Source organism: Suillus subaureus (genome assembly GCF_016647635.1).
Source record: "Suillus subaureus strain MN1 chromosome Unknown BJ212scaffold_2, whole genome shotgun sequence".
Classification (NCBI taxonomy): domain Eukaryota; kingdom Fungi; phylum Basidiomycota; class Agaricomycetes; order Boletales; family Suillaceae; genus Suillus; species Suillus subaureus.
This window is the reverse complement of record NW_024538558.1, coordinates 1,806,823-1,825,281: the sequence shown is the minus strand read 5'-3', so window position 1 is coordinate 1,825,281 and position 18,459 is coordinate 1,806,823. Positions and strand designations below refer to the sequence as shown.

The following is an 18,459-nucleotide window of genomic DNA, read 5'->3' as shown; positions in this document are numbered from 1 at the left end:
CCTTGTCAGAGACATGTTGCAGCATGACCCTGACGGCAAATGTATGCAGTTTCTGTGAAGCAAGGATAAGATCTACCAAATCAACTTATTCTTGGTATTTCGATTAAACCAGCATTCGCCTGCTGTGGCTTCGAAGAGCAACAAGCGACCAGTTTCCGGCGGGGCTTGACACGTCGAGAAAATACGCTCATGCTACGACGCTCTTGCGTTGAGTGCGAAACCTGTATGCTTTCCCTGGCATTTTCCAGCACCGAGGAAGCAGAAATCGAAATAACCTCAGCTGAGGTTAATATGAGATGTAGGCGCTGACCTCTTTGTTCAGTTATGCGCCCTTATCCAAAGTAGAAATGAATCTTGACGCCAGACAAAGTGCTTCGAGATCATTCGCTATGGTACATAGTTGAACGGTACATGTAGTGTCGAACGTTCCTATGCATGCATAGGCTGACAGTGTGAGATCTGAATACAAACGTAAACAAAGCCGGAAAACGCAGCAGTACTGAGTTGTTGCTTCTTTCCTTCAAGTTGCAGTGTCTATATTTCCTTACAACGTCGACATCATAATAATGGCTGATGCTGCTTCAGGCTCCGTGGATAGGTCTGTCCAAGTCAAGCTGGTTCTTCTCGGTAAGTCTTCTCAGCTAGCACTAAAAGTACCATCGACGCTATTCACACTTGCTATCAAACTGGCTTCTTATATCTTCCGCCCTCGCTCTTCCTTGCCAATGAATGAGAACTGATTCACATCTATAGGTGAGGCCGCTGTTGGCAAATCTTCGGTAGTCCTCCGTTTTGTAGGTGTCTATTTTCGTACATTGCTACCTCTGAACCGCTTTTCAGGTCTCGAACGAATTCCAAGCAAACAAGGAGCCCACCATTGGTGCAGCATTCTTGACTCAGAAATGCCGCCTCGAAGACCGCGTCCTGCGATACGAGATTTGGGATACTGCTGGCCAGGAACGTTTCCACTCTCTCGCTGTAGGTCCCGAGCACTGCTTTACCACCTGCTCTGATTCGTGAATGTAGCCCATGTATTATCGTAATGCTCAAGCCGCAGTGGTCGTATACGACGTGACGAAAGCAACGAGTTTAGAGAAGGCGAAGTCATGGGTAAAGGAACTTCAAAGACAGGCAAATCCCAACATCGTTATCGCACTGGCTGGCAACAAAATTGATCTCGTACAAACATCTGCTATGTTATCTGGGTCCACTCCGTCATCCGAGTCTGAAGATGAGGCGGATGATGCTACAGCCACGCCTGGGGAGAGTCCTAGCGCTAGTGGTAGCGAGCCAGAGAGTTTGCGACAGGTGCCACGTGAGGAGGCTCAGGCTTACGCTACTGAGGCTGGCTTGTTGTTCTTTGAAACCAGTGCTAAGACTGGCGAGGGTATTGTCGAGATATTTACAGAAATAGGTACGCTAATTGCGCTAACGTGGAACTCCTGCTTAAGATCAAATTCAGCGAAGAAAATACCGATCGAGCACATTCTGGCTTCCACACGAGGTGGTGCAGGTCGATCTGGTGGTGCGGGCGGGCGAGCCGGTGGGGCCAGAGAAGAAGTGAACCTCGAGGAGCAACAGTCCAAGAAAGACGGATGCAACTGCTGAGCGTGTCACTATGGATTATTTGGACTGCACACCTTCAACCTTCGCGACCGTCTCGTTTCTATTTGCACACCTATTATTCCTCTCTCTTTGCCATCTACGCGGCTACCGTTGCCTTGGTCTTCATATGTAATCTGCTTTTTTAATCCATCTGCAACACAAACATTGGACTTGGTACGGTTCGAAGCTAACTTATAAATACAGTTGCAGCAGAGCACATTTGAGGTAACAGTAGGTTCTAAGAGATGCACAAGTTGGAATGGTAACAAATTTAAAGTCCCTTCAGTGAAGTGAGCTATTCAAATACGATGAAGAGGGGACCAAATCCATATACGGAGGTGGTCGTGTCACATGTTCTTCCTGGTCAGGATCACTGCCAGGAACAAGATAAGGCGGTGGCGCATGTCCATGTGAGGAAGAATGATCTAAGATGTCATTGGGAGGGTGTAGAGAATCATGAGTCGCAGGAGTTTGATTGTATGACTGATGGGCGAGGGGGGGTGAGTGAGATTGTACGGGGACCCGGACCGAGGGCGACCTGAAGTCAGAATCTATTGAAGGAGGTGGGTCTGACGGATCATCCATCGCAGGTGGCGGAGGAGGGAGTTCACCTCCAGAGCGAGGGGTGCAATCATCCGAGACAATATTCAGAGCCTCAAAAACTCGGACGGGTTCAACTCCTAAATTCGCAAATCCCGTCACATCTGCATCTCGCTCTGCCATCTCCACCGAAGGGGGCGGAGTTGACGAGCGGTGCATCGTATCCGAATGACCATCAAACTGCTCCGATGCAGCAAACCCAAACAGGATTCCCTCGCCGATGATACGGAGTGCTATAGTTGCAGGCACCTCCTGGTCCGTTGTGTCCGAAGGAATAAATATTTCAGACTCGGATTCCTGGAAGCTTGGCGGAGCATTGGACGTAGAAGGCGTAGAATGGAAGAATGGTGGAGGTGGTATGTCGCGGTCTTCAAAAGGGGGAGGGGCACCGTTCTGAGAATAACTTGGACCCGCTTCTCCTTCTTGATACAAGGGAATCGATGACTCTGGATCTTCTTGTCGAACTGTCCTCAAAGGGGGACGGTCGTGTTTTTTCTGATACGCAGCGTCAACCCATTCTTCAACTTCAGGCAGTGGCGCTGGGGGTGGGATGATAGTTAATGGAATGGGGATAGTCATAAGCCGTTCGGTCCTACTGGTCGTTTCCACGAATGAAATGTGGACATTTAGAAGGAAAGAGACTGAGTGTAGGAGAGTAGATTGCGTGATGGAGATGCATTGCAAATCATTGTCAAGGCTGTTGTAGTCACCTTCTGGCAAACTCGTCTGGTAATCTACTGGTGACGCAGATGGTGAAGCCTGATGCAAGATGAGACGGAGCCGCACAGGTCGAGAGGAGTGAAATCTGCAGGATGCACCTGAGCGAGAAGTCACTGTACTATAGGACCGATCCAGGAGAAGTGATCGGAGGCTTCTCCGCAGGGGGAGTGGGTGCCACCGATGAAGGCCCATCCTGAGGTAACAAGTCCGTTATGGATTGGCCATAGGGCGTACCGAGTTGGATATCACCATCATCTTGCCCTTTCAGACTCACGATGCGAACAATCTCGGTTTTTACGTTTCGAAGCCTGAGTCCTTCGCGCAGCATAAGTTCCCTACTTGGCGGAGGCACAGTAACATAGACTGGGATGGATTCTCCAGCCCGGAATATTGTGCGAGGAACTTGAACCTCGACACGGGAAGGATTTTCTAGGACGTGGGTTTCCGGCAGTGTATCTACAGCATGAGAATGCGAAGTGTAACGTCGCGTATGCACGATAATCCTTCTTGATACAAGTGGCTCCGACGAATTCGTAGGATGAAAAGTTGCCGTAAGTGCGTATTCCAGCGATGAATGAGGTGTATGAATACACTGGGGTGCATCAGATGTCAGGGGTATTGCGAATGACGTTGAAGATGACATCGAGTCGGACGTCCCCGTGAACGAGACTAGGTTTATCTCTGATTTTCCTAGCTCGATTTCCTGGCCAAACGCAGACTCGACGACATGAAGAGCCACGGTGCTGTTGTACCGTGGTGAGTTCCTCGGGATAGATGAGAAACAGCCACACTAACACATATTTCCATTGGCCTGGCTGTGCACCCTTGACATGGATTTCTCCCTCAATAGCGGCGCGCTCTCCTTCGGCTCCTAGGTAACCTTTTTGGAAGGCAAACGTGTCTGCTGCCGGGATGATGAAGATCTGAAGGCCAGAGATCGGCTCGTCCAGCGCCCCAGGTAGATCCTGTGGGCATACTGGAGAGTAATTTGGCGGAGGCGCCGTGTAGGACGCCATGTAATGTGAGGCCAATTGCCCTCTCTCTATTCTTCTGAGATCTAGAGTGATAGTGAGAGACGATGTGAGATTCTACCAAGCTGCTAGCTACTAGAGCCTAATGCGTGAATTACTCGGACAAGGTTGCACAGCCCAAACAAGATAAGTCAGAAAGTTCAAAAATAATTGTATCGTAACAGCGCCAACCCCGACTCGCTTACTTCCTGCATGTATCGTGTTCAAACGCAAACTAGTTGATTTCATTTTGCGTTGGCAAACGACTACGTATACTGATCCTACGTGATTTCACTATCAATGCATGATGTTCTTCGACTCGTAGATGTCCATCTTGACCAGCCAAGCCAAGCCAAATGGTAAGCGTGTCAGCCTGTCAGCCTCCTGCTCAACAAGCTCTTTTAATTTCTTTTTACCACGTCTTGAATATTCATTCATGGGTGGTCCCTTAAAGATTTCACTTGAGAAGTCAACAGATTCGAAACCCGCCAATGAATTTTATCACACCTTGACATTCGCTCATGGACAAATTCTTCTCTGGCCATTTTGAAGTGGTTACTTACCACAACAGAATTGAAATCTGTTTCTCTTGGACTGCGCAGGTTCAAAACCCGTTGACGACAAGGTTTTTTTCGATCGGAACATACCTTGACATTCACTCATGGATAGTTTGTCCGAGGCTCATCTCAACCGGTCTTAGCCAACTTGATTACCACAACAGAATCAAAATCTGTTGCTCTTGCAATGTGCAGGTTTGAAACCTCCTTACTAAAGGTTTTTTTTCTATCAAAACATACCTTCATAACATTAGCTCATGCCAACTGGCGAGGCTCATGATAACTCATCTTAGCCGAGTGGTCACCACAGCAGAATCGAAATCTGTTTCTCTTGCACTGTGCAGGCTCGTAACCTGCCGATGACAAGGCTTTTTCTATTGGAACATGCCTTGAAGATTCACTCATGGACAGTCCCTCAAAGGTTCATCTCAACATTGTCCTGGCCAAAGTGGTTACTACAACAGAGTCAAAATCTGTTCCTCTCGGAGTTGGTTCGAAACCTGCTGACAGCATTTTTGCGGTGTATAGATCCTCAGAGGTCCATCTTAGACCCACTCATTGCGCCGAAATCTCCTTTTTATGTGATAGTCTGTCCATCGAAAGGGATTCACCGTGCCGCCTCGCCAGAGTCGTCTCAGAAACATAAGATACATCACCGAGGTGCGTTCGTGCCAACCTAAATTCTCGGCGAACTGACAAAAACCGTCAGGATTCACCACCAAACGAAAATTGGCAATGTCATTAATGGGGTTGGAGGCCAGAAGAACTTATGCAAGCTAAGGACAGAGAGAGTCTGACAGTCGGAAAAATGGTGTAACCTCCACACCTTTAGCTTTCCAGCCACCCTCGGTTGCATTGGAGGAGCCAACGACCGAAGGAATGTCCATCGATGCGGCTTCAGCGAGGCTGGAAGAATTGAAAATGGCAAACAGTCATGATAAGTAATCATTGTGATGTGTGTAGTTTGTGTGCACTCCTGTTTTATGTCTATGTCGAGGAGGAATAAAAATTCATTTTCGATAACCGCAGCAAGACCCGGGCACCAGACAGAGTTGAGATGCCAACAGAGAGGTCAACGTGAAACTCTAGAATACCCCATAACGGAAAGCTCAAGACACCGTGCAGGAGTGGCCCGCCGAGGTGGCATGCATAATGGAAAAAGGGGCTCAGTGAGAACTGAATGACAGCTTGATGAGCCTCTAACAAATAAGGTGTCAAATGATGGTACTGAAAAGGCCTGAACATGAGTGTAGCCGCCGGGCAGAGGTTTTTGGAGATGGGAAATCGACAGAGCCCTCCACTGATAACGTTGGGAGTCAGAGACAGATCAAATGTCTGGAAGGATTGTACAACAAATTCGACAGTTGACATGGATATCCAGAGTTACATAACAATAGTATCGACAGCAAAATGTACAGAACGCTGGAGTTAGTATACAAGACGTTACAACCAACAGTACCGTCCCGCAAAGCTAGCAAAAGACTAACATTCAACTCTCATCAAACTCTCCAGCTCCGAAAACATCACAGGATCCAGATCTCGCATCAACAATTCCCAAGCAGCGTCCCGGCGGCTAGCAAGCAACCCTATACCCTTTTCAATACCGGAATCATTACCATCAATAAAGCCCATGCCAAATGCCAGCGTAGTTTGAGTGGACTGCGAGGTGTCAAAAGCATCGTCCTCTTCATCTACCACTTTCATGGCTTCTACCGCTCTGCGAGCAACGGCAAGGTGCCACTGGCGCACCTCTTGGCTCCCACCCATTGATACGAATCGTTGCACTATACGAATCATAACTTGTGAGAAACACAGAGGGCGATCCGTTTTGATCTTTTTCTTTAATTCTGGGGGAGAAAAGAATGCGATCGTATAGATCGCCATGATTGACTTTTCCAAGTAAGATAGCCATGGGTCCCGGCCGAGGAAAGCAAAGTCGAGGTCTGTTACTGGTAGACGATGAACGAGAGACTCCAATAATCGCCAAATGAGAGATTGGGGCATGACCCTAGAGAAAACCTGCCGATTAGAGTCCAGCTGACCGAGGCGGGTGAAAACGTCGAGGGCAAGGTCGGCAATAGATGATGGTCTGCTGTGCGGGAAAGGAACCCCACTTTGTTTGAGAAATTGTGTAGGGGGAACTGAGTCGAAGGGCTCTATGAGGATAGACGCGATGATTTCGAGGATGCGGCTCGCAGTGAGAGTCGTTGTGTTCGACGGAGAATTAGGATTCAGGAACACGATATAATTCGATAGATTACCAAAAATGTGAAGCGCATCTTTTCGAACATTGATCACATCTGAGAGAGCGAGTGCCGGTGAAGTTGGTCTGGGTATTCCGTCTGATGACACGGTGATACCACAAACACGCAGCACAAGATCGAGTGTGCGTTCATGTCTGGCCAGACAGGGCATATTGTCTGGGGTGACGGAGAGGTTTCGTATGAGGTTAGTCACAGCGAGCACAATATTGCCTGCACGGTGCCCTGGACCACGTGTCTCATACTGAGGGTCACGGATTTCTAACCCTGCAAAGAGCATGGACTCCTTCTCGAAAACATCATCCACAAGCGCCCGATGTCGCACCATCTCAGCACCATTGCCCAGCCGATAATCCGTGATGTCGGGGGTGGACCCAAATGCTTCCTCCTCAAGTAGGTCGAGCACCTCCTCGAGCAAATCTGTGCATTGTGAAATGGGAAATCCAGACCCAGGGGTTGGACCCCGCATCGTAGACAACAACGTGATTGTCGTTAAAGCGTAGGAAAGCTCGGCATTCAATCGCGATCGGATGGACATTGTAAGGGCTTCAATGTCAACCGTTCCCCACTCATTGATATCACGCATGGGCCGCCGCTGAGACCGAAGATAATCCTCTTCCAGCGCATTGAAATCACGGCCGCCAGTGAAATCAATTTCGCGTGACAGGGGAATGTACTCGACTTTTGTCCTCGTAAATTGTGTGCGCGAGGGGGGAGCTCCCGGGACGGATCCTTGTGGTGTTGTGGTATTAGTAGTCTCGGTCTGTGGAAAAAATCAATTCGAGGGCTTGAAGATTCACCAGTCTTCACTCACAGTATCTGGCGGATCTATAGCAGCTCGGATAAGATTCACTGAGTAACAAGAATGATATCTTGAGAAATACCTGTCTTTTGCCTTGCTCGTTTCCCTTCTGCCTCTTCGGACTCTAGTCTTCTCTTCGTCCCTTGGGTTTCTAGTTCAGATGTATCCGGTGTTGGTTTCATAAGCTGGGGTGCAGAAATTGAAGTGTTGAGCTGCGATGAAGCCTGAGGCGTGGAATCTGAGGGAATGGCGGGGGATTGAAAATTAGGCGCAGAAGATTGGCGTAAATGAGGACTTTGTGGTAGTGGCTGTGACTGAGAGGCAGGGCTGATAGTGGAGTTTTGATTGTTAACTGTGTGCTGTGCCATCATGCCGCCGATTGCATTTGGGCCAATTGTTCCTGGCTGTAATCCGACATGAGGTGCACCAGGCCCTGCATTCACGTTGGGGGGTCCCGTATTAAGGGCTGGCTGTAATCCTACATGAGGTGCACCAGGCCCCGCATTCACGTTGGGAGGTCCCGTATTAAGGCCTGGTTGGCGTCCAGCTGCCATTGCCCTACGGTTGCCCTCCTGCATGTTACGACGATAAAACTCGTCGAATGGCTTTAAGATGGCGGCGTATAAATGTCCCAGAATTTGACCAACGGGGCGCTGCTGCCCAGGATTCGATAGATGAGGAAGGTACTCTGGCAGGTCGAACTGGTGAGCGACCTGTGCCCAGCCATTCTGTTGTTGTGTGATCTACGATGCCATGTTTCAGTATGCGAAACTGATAGAGTACGAATGAACAAACATTTTGCCATCCTCCCAATTGAGTTGCAATTTGCCATAACCTCAGGAGATCAATGTCCTTGCCGCCCAAGCGGATGACACCCGGCTGACCTGGTGGGCAATCCAAATACTTCCATTGCGAATTTGTAGGGTCATAACCGGGTGGGTATGGGGTTCCAGTTAAAGCCGGCGGCAAGGGAACGCGAGAAGCATGGGCGCTGGCCAATCCTGTAAGGAAAGTTCGCTGTCGGTGCTTGGCAACATCAGATGCGGTGAAGTTTGGATGAGACATGGGTGCGTTTAGAGAAGGATTTGGGGGGGCATTGGTGGTCTGTTGGGCAGGGTAGATACCTTGGGGATTTGATTGACCTGACGAAGCTGTGGGATTGAATTGCATCGAATTTGTAGTATCGTGAGGTGGCCCAGTAAAGCCGCTTGGTTGGTTATAAGAGGATGACATTCCGCCGAGATATGATCCCGGAGATACTCCGCTAACAGACGCAGACGAGCGGCCGTTGACGTTTGCCATTTGTCTTTGGACTCCTGCAGCACTCATGGCTGCCATTTGCTTTGCAGCAGCATTGAGATCAAGAGTACTAGTGAAGTACTGGGCTGTCTCAAAGTTTTGAGGTGAATTCTGGGGGATGAATGAGACATTTCCTTGTTGTTGTTGAGATTGATGGGTCTGCTGAGGTCTGATTTGCTGTGCAGACTGGGGCCTGTTAGCAGAACGGGAATGATGATTTAGAGTGGGAAAAGGAAATGGAAAACTTACAACATAGTTCAGGAGTTTATTTGAGTATGGCACAGACGGACTTTCACCTGCTTGAACTAATACTCGTTGGCGGTCGAACGAAAGCACTCAACAAATCAGGAAATTCAAGTCGACACAGCTATTAGTCATGACTTGGGTGTGACTGCAGTAAAATCGTCTTTCATATGGCTCACTCATTCAATTTTTAATCCCTCAACTACCTAACGCTCTCGCTCATGGTCGCATGATCATCGGCCATCCACCAGAAAACAAAAACGTGTTGATCAACTCGGAAGCATTCGGATAAATATGATCTGTGACGTTTGTGATGTGTGACAATATTTTAATAGTTCTGATTTTTTCCCCATCGATTCTACCTTGATCCTCTTCCATGCCTACATCAGAAATAGATGTCATTTTTGCTGCCAAAGGAAAGGCGAAAGCCGTGGAACTTACTCCCCTTCCATCCGTCAAGAAGGAGAAAAGAAAGAAAAGAAAAGACAGACCTCCCACCAGCGATAAAACAAAGGAGATCAGTCGATCTTCAGAATCAAAAACACTGAAAAAACGACCACCTCCCGAGACTATTGTAGATCCGTCATTCAAATCTTCCAGCAGTAGTAAACGTCCAAAGTTGGATGCCTCAGTTGCTTCACAGCGTGAAAAGGTTCATCACGAGATGCACAAAGAGGACGAAGACCGTTTCAAGGATTCGAGGGGTTCTGCACCTAGTAAGTTTCATCTTGTCCTGCTATCTCAAATTCGTTAACGCCGTGCCAGGACGAAAAACTGATGATGGCTTCAACATATACAAGGAAGATGAGCTAGGTATATCCAATACCGGAGGAGGTATGTCGCGCACTTACTCCCATTAACATTCAACATTCACCCGGCCCCAGACACATCACTGTGTCCTTTCGATTGCGAATGTTGTATGTATTTGCTCGTTTTATTTATTTTTCTAGTCTCAATACTTTCCAGGTTTTTGAACGGTGGTTGCTCTATCTGTAGCGTTACATGCAAGAAGATATCCGTGTATTCACTATCAGACATCCGGCACAAGTCTGCGAGATGGTCGGACTGCACACAGCTTTTTCGAGTCTCGGGCCATTTTCGCTTTCGTTGTGATAACCTCCATCGTCGATTTGCATCCCTTGATGATCGATAACCATGAATGCGATGGAAACATTTATTCACGGTCCTTGCTTTAGGTCAATGTCCTCACTAAAGCTCACTTTTTCACTCATGCAGATCTTCGTCTGCCTCCATGCCAAATCTGTCAACAGCACAGGGAACGTAGTTATTCCGCACATATTGGTATCGGCTCTTTCGAAGCCTCCCAGTTAGCCTTCCGAGGTCATGATCTGAGGGGGTCAATGTGTAGCCAACAGTGATCGTTACATCCCTCTCTGCATTCTCGGATTCATATGTTATCTGAGATGACGCTTGTATTAATTTACTCGAGGGTCACATCGTAATATAAAAATCATATAGTCGTTGAGGTGTCCTGCATAGTCCTATCCTAATCATCGTCGTCATCGAGCTCAGCCAGCTGCTTTGCCTTTTCATCTTCATTAAGTTCGCTCCCGAATGGATTTCCACCATCGGTGCCGGCTCTCCTAACGTCTTCCGCTTTTTTATTGCGTTTCTCTTCCGCTCGTCGGTGTTCAGCTGCTTGCCGTGCAATATATGCCTTGCTACCAGGAACCTTCTCTGGATTCTTGCATAACTTCAATCTTCTATCAACCTCGCGAACGGCCTCCACATCAGGAGGATGTCCCATCTGCATGATGATATATTTGATCAATTCGAGAGTAGGGTCAAGGGTTGCGGAAAGAGGTTGCGCAGCACCAGCTACCGCTTTCAAGTCAGCCCATTTTTCTGCGAGAACTGGCGAGGCGAGAGTCAGGCTAGCGAGGGCAATTTGAGAGGGGGTGTAGATGAGTTCTGCGTCAGTAAAGCGGGAAGCCCGGACGTGTTTGATGGCGATGTCATAGATATCCTGTGGTCGGAGGTCCTCGGGTACGTCGGGCAGACTCTGTAATTGCGTGAGTCTTAGCGCGGAAATGATGTCAGACATCATGGTTACCTGAAGGTCGAGCCAAATGCCCCAGAGAGCCCGGTGGGCATGCCAAACTGCAAACTCGAAATTCAAGCTCTGAGACACCAAGAACTCGAGGTCAAGAACGTCTGAGCTGGACGTTTTCGGGATGTTAGAAGTGTAAGACTCCAATGAAATTGGGTTATTGGTGGTCTTTGTGGCAAGAAATAGTGCGGTGAGCCTTCAAAGAACATCAAGTCATTAGGGAGACCACTAGTGTAACACGCGAACGTACATCACATTCTTTGGATGCCAGTCCATCACAGTGTTTTTAAGATAGAACCGCTTCAAGTAACTGATAGCGGTCGCCTCCACTTCCTCAGGGAAACGAAAATGCCCACATAGCTGAGGGACCTTGGTGATGTAGAGTTTCACGAGGAGTTGCTCTTCATTTGCATTGAGGAACAACACGTCCTCGGACGATCCAGGCTATAACGAATTAATTGGGCAGGCATTAAAACGACAGAAAGTGGGTTTCGCACCTCATCTGCCTCAAAAGTATCCCGTATGACCGCTACTGCAGCAGCATTGAGGGAAGTGCGAACTTGCTCCAGTTGTTCTGGGGAATATCTCCAGCTCTTGTATTGCGTGCTTCCCTCGTACAACGGTCTCTTCACAGTCAATGAGTTCAAGTTGGTTTGGAGGTCGGCTGCCTTGTCAGCCGCCATGCCGTTAGGTCTAGCGATCCTTGTTTGTAGGTGGGTTTCCTGGTCTGCACAACATTGTTGTTTGTTATTCAACCACCCTGTTTGCCAGTTGTCACTTATACTTGCTTCTCTTACTTGTCTACATCCATTAATGAGATGGATCTGGTATCGTCTACTCGTCTGCAGTTAGCTGCGATGGTGCGGGACGGAAAATGCGAAAATGCTGCTGGATTTATTCAAAAACCGTCCATGCAACAATCTCACAGGCCGCAGTCGTTCCGCATTAAATTAATGCTACCGTCTCGTAGATCAACTGTTTCCTATTGCAGAAATCTCAGCTCACGTTGAATGACTTGACCATATGAATCGTGACTGTCTGCCTGATTGCTTACATGATGCAGCCTATCGCTAACGATGGTGAAGTGCTCTCCGGCAATCATGACTCGGAGGACCTCAGAGGCCTCAACTCCGACGTCTTCCCCAATCTACACCGCGACCATGACCCATCCCAGTTCGATATCCGCAGTGACGACCTCTCTCGTGAAGCTCGTAGACTTCCCTACCCCCCAATGCCATTGTATCGTGGTATGGGTCGTCCTGAGATCCAACAAGACTTTCGCGATCTAGTGCCAGACGCAGATCCTATCCCCCCATTACCGCTTCCCCTCATGCAGCCAAACCTCGGTGACTACCGCCCAAGTTTCTCCTTGCCGGTTATGTCCATGGGTGGTACCTTCACGTTACCATCCACAGCAGAGGACCGACCGACCGTGATCGTGACAGCGCAGACCTCCCAGGATGGTCCAAGTGGCACGGCGAAGAGGTCTGCCCACGTCGAAGTCACGGTAGGTTTTCCCGAATCAAAGCATCTTCCGCCTCGTTAACTTACCAGACACCTACAGGAACGTGCATCCAAGAAGGATCTCAAGCAGGTAAAACAGTATGAAACAACCTGGAGAATGTTGGAAAAGCGTATGGACAGGGGAGGTACACCCCTTGGCACGGTGACGGAAAGTCACAGTCCAAACGAATATCACGTTCCAGACAAAGTCGATATGTAAGAGTGGAAAGCCTCCAACGTATATCACAATCGTCGCGCAGAAGGGGAGGTCAGAGGCGTATATGACATATGAGTCGTCTACTTGGAATGAGAGTGCCAAGACTATCATTGACGAGATGATCAAAGCTATCAAGGTCTAGGTAGGGTACCCCAACTTCATCGCAAATGTCGCAGCTAAATTTAATAGAACAAGGGTGGTGCAGCAATAACGCGATATGACGAATGCTAAGACCGAATCGATCAGTTCAGGTGTATGATATTTTTGTGCTGTACAGAGTCTTGCCATGTACCATCTATATTCATGTCCTTTTCCTGTTCCCCATCTTGGACATCTTCGGAGAACTGCTTCTCAAAGATGTTCAAGTCAAACACTGGCTTCTCCATGGAGCTGCGGTAGACGTTTGGACCAACAATCAACGCAGCGCTCCGACCGTCCTGCTTTACCGCATTTAATCGCCAATATGTCTCACGTATCCACTCGGCATGATCGACCAAAGAAGTCCAGCCGCCCGTGATGATCTCATGGAACTCGAGGTAATACGGTGCATGCGCGGATAACATCGCGTGACCAAGATTACAGTCACCATGTCTGTCATGGTTCTCCTGCACAAAATATACAGCAAAGTGCTGGTGGAGGTAATACTGCTTGATCATGGCATTCGCTCGAATGGTCAGATCTACTTGATCGTTTGGGCCCCGGAAGACATTCGGCCACTTGGAAGTGTTACCGAACGTAAGTCCAGTCATGCGGGGCAGTGTTCCAACCCTCATCGGGGATCCTCGGCCTCTCACAAGGATTCTCTCGTTGGCCTGGGGGTCGTCAGCCTTGGCTGCGTTGTCAGCCGCCGTGCTGTTAGGTCTAATGATATGTCTTGTTTCAAGTTGTAGGTGGGTTTCTTCATGCGCTGGGGTCTGCACAACATTAATATTGTTATTAGTTATTCAACCACGGCCGGTTTGCCAGTTGTCGCTTATACTTGCTACTCTTACTTGTCCCCATCCATCACTGAGATGGATCTTGTGTCGTCTACCTGTCTGCAGTCAGGTGCGATGCTGCGGGGCGGAAAATGCGAAAATGCTGCTGGATTTCTTCAAGGCTCGTCCATGCAACATTCTCACATTTATTGACCTAGCCCTCCGAGGATTCAGACTGTCGTCTATAGTACACGTCTTAGCCGTTCCATTGTTTCTTCGCTTCTTTTTGGAGCTACTCATCATTTTCTGGGCGCTTTGTTTCGGCTCAAGACCTTTTTGAGGAGTAGAATTGATACTCCTCTGACGATGGACTCCCTTTGTACCGCCGCGGCATTGAGCCACTCCCTTTCTTCACCTTTCTTCAGTGTGACTTGTCCCTCTACATATTAAAGCAGGTCTGTACCTTTCGTTCCAGCAGCCACCGAGTCACTAACTTCTCACTCTCGATCTACCCCCTTCCCTCCCGAACTTGCTAAGTTCTTGCTACTGTGACGTGGCAGAACTTTCACCATTGAAATGAGCAGCGCTGCCTAGTTGAGGCTGGTGCAGAAGCTGATGCACCATGTATGCCCCAACCCCAATTCACCCACTCATCACTCTCGACCTATTCTTTTACGTTTCGAACGCGCGAGTTCGCCGCACGACTCGTGGCAGACTTGGTATCACACCATTGAAATGGGCAGCACTACTTAATTGTGGTTGGGGTGATGGTTTATGCATGCCCCAATCCCAACTAGGTACGAGCTTCTCCTTCCGTTCTTAATGCTCAACGAGGATCTTGCAATTATCAAACGGGGAACATCACAGACCAGGATACCGCGAAACCGTGGTCGGAAAAGGGTGAGGGGCAGTATACCAAGGCGGATCCCCGACACTCACTTTAGTGGGAGTGGGTTTTGGCGATGAATTTGTCCAAGCTGTACGCTAAACCGCTTAGGTCAGTAGGCACCTAAACGACAGGGACCCAGGGGTCCACAGTGTTTCTGCTGCGCTCACTGGCGTTGAACTCTCCTTATGCGCGGTCTTCTGATACTTCTCTGATGGTAGGCTGCAGTTGTCAGTCTGCCGTGCTTCTGCTGTTGCTGATTGTTCTATATTCAGACAGCCTATGTCCACTTTTTTTCCAAATGTCCTTGAGGATCTCGTGTAATCTTGCCTGCCGCATAAGCTCTGTCATCTCATTGAACCATAACTGCTTATATTATGAACCTCTCTACCACTCCTGGTATCGTGCTTCTGTCTTTCCCACCTCTGAAAATTTCTGTCTCTGGCAGTGCTGAAACACACAGAACTTTCAAGCTACTTCTTGTTGTAGTGAGCATGTCCGATTCGGCTGGCCGAAGAACGAGGCCGAGCCGATTCACCGTGCGCCCGCGATGATTGGTGATCCCGTAAGATGCTGAACAGCGAACACGATGTTAGATATGTACTATAAGGGTCTGGTGCCTTCTGTTCCGTTTTTACCTGTAGAGTGCGCAGAGACTGTATGCAGAGGTACAAATCATGAAACTTTGATCAAACTAATAAATTGTCTATCATAAGTAGGTGTCGGGGACAGTCTATTGCGGCAGAGCGCCGTTTAGTACGACAGGATATGCATACGAATGCGGAATAATGGAACCATCATTGAGGTCCATACCCTTGCTCGATACGTAGCTTTTCAAGAAGCTTCTCTACTACCCTCAGTGCAAAAGTCGGAAGCTCGCATATCTGACAGAATATATATATGCCTAATTATAACACAGGGTCTGCTAGTACTCAACAGCCCACCTATTAAATGTGCAACACGCATTAATGTCCTTCCTCCCCTTTGAGATGAAAGGCAGGAATTCCTATATCATGCTTTTATTGCAATGAGAGTAAATATACTATGATGACATTATAGCCTGTACTAGAATGGCAGTACATATTATGGACCTATTTCGGTTTCAGCACCGTTCATGCTACGTGGAAGGTACCGTCAGAAGGCTAGATGGGCTGGTGACCAGTGTAAGGCACTGTCCCATTCTCATGGGCGCAACCCACCTGGCAACCCGGCCTATATAAGTACGTCTTCAGATCGCCAGAGATGCCGCTAAGAACCGTCCAACATCATGCCCGCCCACGTCAACGTAGGTATTCCCATACCAACGCATCTCCCCCTCCCTCGTTAACTTCCCAGACACCTACAGGAAAGTGTATCCAAGAAAGATCTCAAGCAAGTGAAACAGTATTTGGAAAACATAGAGCCGGATAATGTTGAAAAAGCGTATGGAATGGGGAAGTACACCTCTTGGCACGGTGACGGAAAGTCACAGTCCAAAACGGACATCACGTTCCAAACGAAGTCGATGTGTACGAGTGGAAAACCGCCAACGTACATCACAATCGTTGCGCGGAAGGGGAGGACAGAGGCGTATGTGACATATGAGTCGTCTACTTGGAATGAGAGCGCCAAGACTATCATCGACGAGATGATCAAAGCTATCAAGGTCTAGGTAGGGTACCCCAACTTCATCGCAAATGTCGCAGCTAAATTTAATAGAACAAGGGTGGTGAAGCAATAACGCGATATGACGAATGCTAAGACCGAATCGATCAGTTAGGGTGTATGATATTTTCGTGCTGTACAGAGTCTTGTCACGTACTATCTACATTCATGTCCTTTTCCTGTTCCCCATCTTGGACATCTTCGGAGAACTGCTCCTCGAAGATATTCAAGTCAAACACTGGCTTCTCCATGGAGCTGCGGTAGACGTTTGGACCAACAATCAATGCAGCGCTCCGACCGTCCTGTTTTATCGCATTTAATCGCCAGTATGTCTCACGTATCCACTCGGCATGATCGACCAAAGAAGTCCAGCCGCCCGTGATGATTTCATGGAACTTGAGATAATACGGTGCATGCGCGAATAACATCGCGCGACCAAGATTATTGTCACCACATCTGTCATGGTTCTCCTGCGCGAAACATACACCAAAGTGCTGGCGGAGGTAATAGCGCTTGATCATGGCGCTTGCTCGAATGGTCAGATCTACTTGATCGTTTGGGCCCCGGAAGACATTCGGCCACTTGGAAGTGTCACCGAACGAAGTCCAGTCATGCGGGACAGCGTTCCAACCTTCATCGGGTATCCCTGGTCTCTCACAGGGATCCTCTCCGATCGAATTCAAGTCGTCTGGAAACTTGGCGGTGAGCATAAGAGGGAGAATCTGCGCGCCTCCCCAGTCTATGAGCCCCACGATCTTCGTGTCGTCAATTGGATCAAAAAATATGTTGCGGAGTGCGAGGTCGGGATGGTATAAAACCAAGGGGAGGTAAGACGATGGAGGGACGAAATGAGGTATAAGCGAGGAGAGAAGTTGGAATAGCTCTGAAAATTTTCGAGGGGTGCATTTAGGCTCTGAGAGGGATTGAGAAAGCTGCTCCGTCTCAAGCCTGGACCATTCTCTCAGAGCATGCAAGATCTCATGCTCCAGCCGGGCCTTCCAGAGATCCGTGAGGGATTGATATGGTCCCCCAAGGTTATTCTGTGTGATAGTGAAGAGTGGTCCTATGATAAAACCTCCTTCATCATTAAGGGTAATGCTGCCGATCGTACCAAACGGTACGGGTACTGACAAAGTAGATTGTAACTTTGCCAGAGCTTTGGTGACGGCCAGTTGCTGCACATCTGACATACCATCCAGACCGCAAAGTTTATTGTCATCGTTGGTGAGGCTGTCGAGCTTTCGTCCGTGGATGACGTCCATGAAAACATACGGCGCACCAGCTGGATTAGAAAATGTAATGTCCCAAGCGTGGACTTGTGGAACCAGGATACCTGGATACAAGCCGGACGCACGAACAAACTGCATGGTTGCTATCTCGGACATCTTGGCCTGGGGATTAAAGTCCTCGTCATCATGCGCTGACACGCTAGCGGCGATCTCGGTGTCATCGGCGAAGACTAGTTTGTAGACGGTATTGTAGCTGCCCCTTCCGAGAAGTTGGATGGATTGGCAGGTAGGTTTCGAAAGACGTTTCGTGGCACAATCAACGAGCCCAGAGAGGTTGACCCATCGGGATTTGCGAAGTGTGGAAATTTGCAGCTCAAGGTCTTTGGACATTGAGATGACTTGCAACGCGCCATGGAAATGGTCATGATTAGCGAAGCTGAAACGGTCTGTGCATCCTCACCCTACCTGATTAATTCTTGGTCACCTAGTTTGCAAGGTCATGCCAAGAGAAGAAATCTGACACTCAAGTTATTGGAGGGCACTGGTTCCCACAACCCGGCATTTGCCTTGCACTTGAAATGAAATTTGTTCGTCAGAACTTCATCTGCTCTTCAACTTCAGAATAAAGGCAGATTTCAGATTGCTTTCAAAGGATCCTTACATTACTCATGCAACACTGGTCGACTAACCATCAGTAGGTAAGAACATGTCGAGCGTCACTCAAATCAAGTGGCTGACAGTTTCGACCAGACAATCACGTTCTCCAGCTCCTATCTGATGCACGCGCTGACAGCGCTGACACCTTATCATTGAATTGAATTGTTTCACCCGCAGTACAGCATATTCCTAGACACATTACTTAGATGGAGCCCCCAATTCATCGTGCCAACGCAAC

The 18,459-nt window shown here is 48.5% G+C and overlaps 8 protein-coding genes across 8 annotated transcripts; 3 read left to right on the top strand and 5 right to left on the bottom strand.

Moving 5' to 3' along the window:
- Positions 1 to 476: 476 nt before the first annotated feature.
- Positions 477 to 1,813, top strand: BJ212DRAFT_324056 (ras family-domain-containing protein). The gene is made up of 6 exons (XM_041342925.1): positions 477 to 627; positions 754 to 794; positions 841 to 978; positions 1,027 to 1,414; positions 1,463 to 1,517; positions 1,657 to 1,813. Exons 1-6 carry the CDS (start codon positions 567 to 569, stop codon positions 1,736 to 1,738), a joined length of 765 nt encoding a protein of 254 aa, XP_041199356.1. The 5' UTR covers positions 477 to 566; the 3' UTR covers positions 1,739 to 1,813.
- On the bottom strand, positions 1,798 to 3,941 carry BJ212DRAFT_1444081 (uncharacterized protein; the record flags this gene model as incomplete). The annotated part of the gene is made up of 5 exons (XM_041337915.1): positions 1,798 to 1,843; positions 1,940 to 2,573; positions 2,595 to 3,076; positions 3,129 to 3,668; positions 3,721 to 3,941. The coding sequence occupies 5 exons, from the start codon at positions 3,939 to 3,941 to the stop codon at positions 1,798 to 1,800; spliced, it is 1,923 nt and encodes a 640-aa protein (XP_041199355.1).
- Positions 3,942 to 5,807: 1,866 nt separating this feature from the next.
- On the bottom strand, positions 5,808 to 9,266 carry BJ212DRAFT_1318072 (uncharacterized protein). The gene is made up of 5 exons (XM_041334291.1): positions 9,104 to 9,266; positions 8,351 to 9,047; positions 7,638 to 8,298; positions 7,568 to 7,581; positions 5,808 to 7,516 (listed from the first exon to the last, which is right to left on the bottom strand). The coding sequence occupies exons 1-5, from the start codon at positions 9,106 to 9,108 to the stop codon at positions 5,975 to 5,977; spliced, it is 2,919 nt and encodes a 972-aa protein (XP_041199354.1). The 5' UTR covers positions 9,109 to 9,266; the 3' UTR covers positions 5,808 to 5,974.
- An 8-nt stretch (positions 9,267 to 9,274) lies between these two features.
- On the top strand, positions 9,275 to 10,162 carry BJ212DRAFT_323961 (uncharacterized protein). Its single transcript, XM_041342924.1, has 4 exons — positions 9,275 to 9,813; positions 9,863 to 9,931; positions 9,982 to 10,014; positions 10,064 to 10,162. Exons 1-4 carry the CDS (start codon positions 9,474 to 9,476, stop codon positions 10,069 to 10,071), a joined length of 450 nt encoding a protein of 149 aa, XP_041199353.1. The 5' UTR covers positions 9,275 to 9,473; the 3' UTR covers positions 10,072 to 10,162.
- Positions 10,163 to 10,604: 442 nt separating this feature from the next.
- BJ212DRAFT_1295362 (cyclin-like protein) lies at positions 10,605 to 11,851 on the bottom strand (the record flags this gene model as incomplete). Its single annotated transcript, XM_041332309.1, has 4 exons — positions 10,605 to 11,120; positions 11,172 to 11,364; positions 11,419 to 11,612; positions 11,666 to 11,851. The coding sequence occupies 4 exons, from the start codon at positions 11,849 to 11,851 to the stop codon at positions 10,605 to 10,607; spliced, it is 1,089 nt and encodes a 362-aa protein (XP_041199352.1).
- A 215-nt stretch (positions 11,852 to 12,066) lies between these two features.
- On the top strand, positions 12,067 to 12,891 carry BJ212DRAFT_1511117 (uncharacterized protein; the record flags this gene model as incomplete). Its single annotated transcript, XM_041341645.1, has 2 exons — positions 12,067 to 12,675; positions 12,733 to 12,891. Exons 1-2 carry the CDS (start codon positions 12,223 to 12,225, stop codon positions 12,889 to 12,891), a joined length of 612 nt encoding a protein of 203 aa, XP_041199351.1. The 5' UTR covers positions 12,067 to 12,222.
- On the bottom strand, positions 12,785 to 14,039 carry BJ212DRAFT_1318059 (uncharacterized protein). The gene is made up of 3 exons (XM_041334290.1): positions 13,829 to 14,039; positions 13,078 to 13,778; positions 12,785 to 13,030 (listed from the first exon to the last, which is right to left on the bottom strand). Exon 2 carries the CDS (start codon positions 13,659 to 13,661, stop codon positions 13,131 to 13,133), a length of 531 nt encoding a protein of 176 aa, XP_041199350.1. The 5' UTR covers positions 13,662 to 13,778; positions 13,829 to 14,039; the 3' UTR covers positions 12,785 to 13,030; positions 13,078 to 13,130.
- A 1,910-nt stretch (positions 14,040 to 15,949) lies between these two features.
- Positions 15,950 to 18,082, bottom strand: BJ212DRAFT_1318052 (uncharacterized protein). The gene is made up of 3 exons (XM_041334289.1): positions 18,030 to 18,082; positions 16,493 to 17,962; positions 15,950 to 16,427 (listed from the first exon to the last, which is right to left on the bottom strand). Exons 2-3 carry the CDS (start codon positions 17,952 to 17,954, stop codon positions 16,339 to 16,341), a joined length of 1,551 nt encoding a protein of 516 aa, XP_041199349.1. The 5' UTR covers positions 17,955 to 17,962; positions 18,030 to 18,082; the 3' UTR covers positions 15,950 to 16,338.
- Between the last annotated feature and the right edge of the window lie 377 nt (positions 18,083 to 18,459).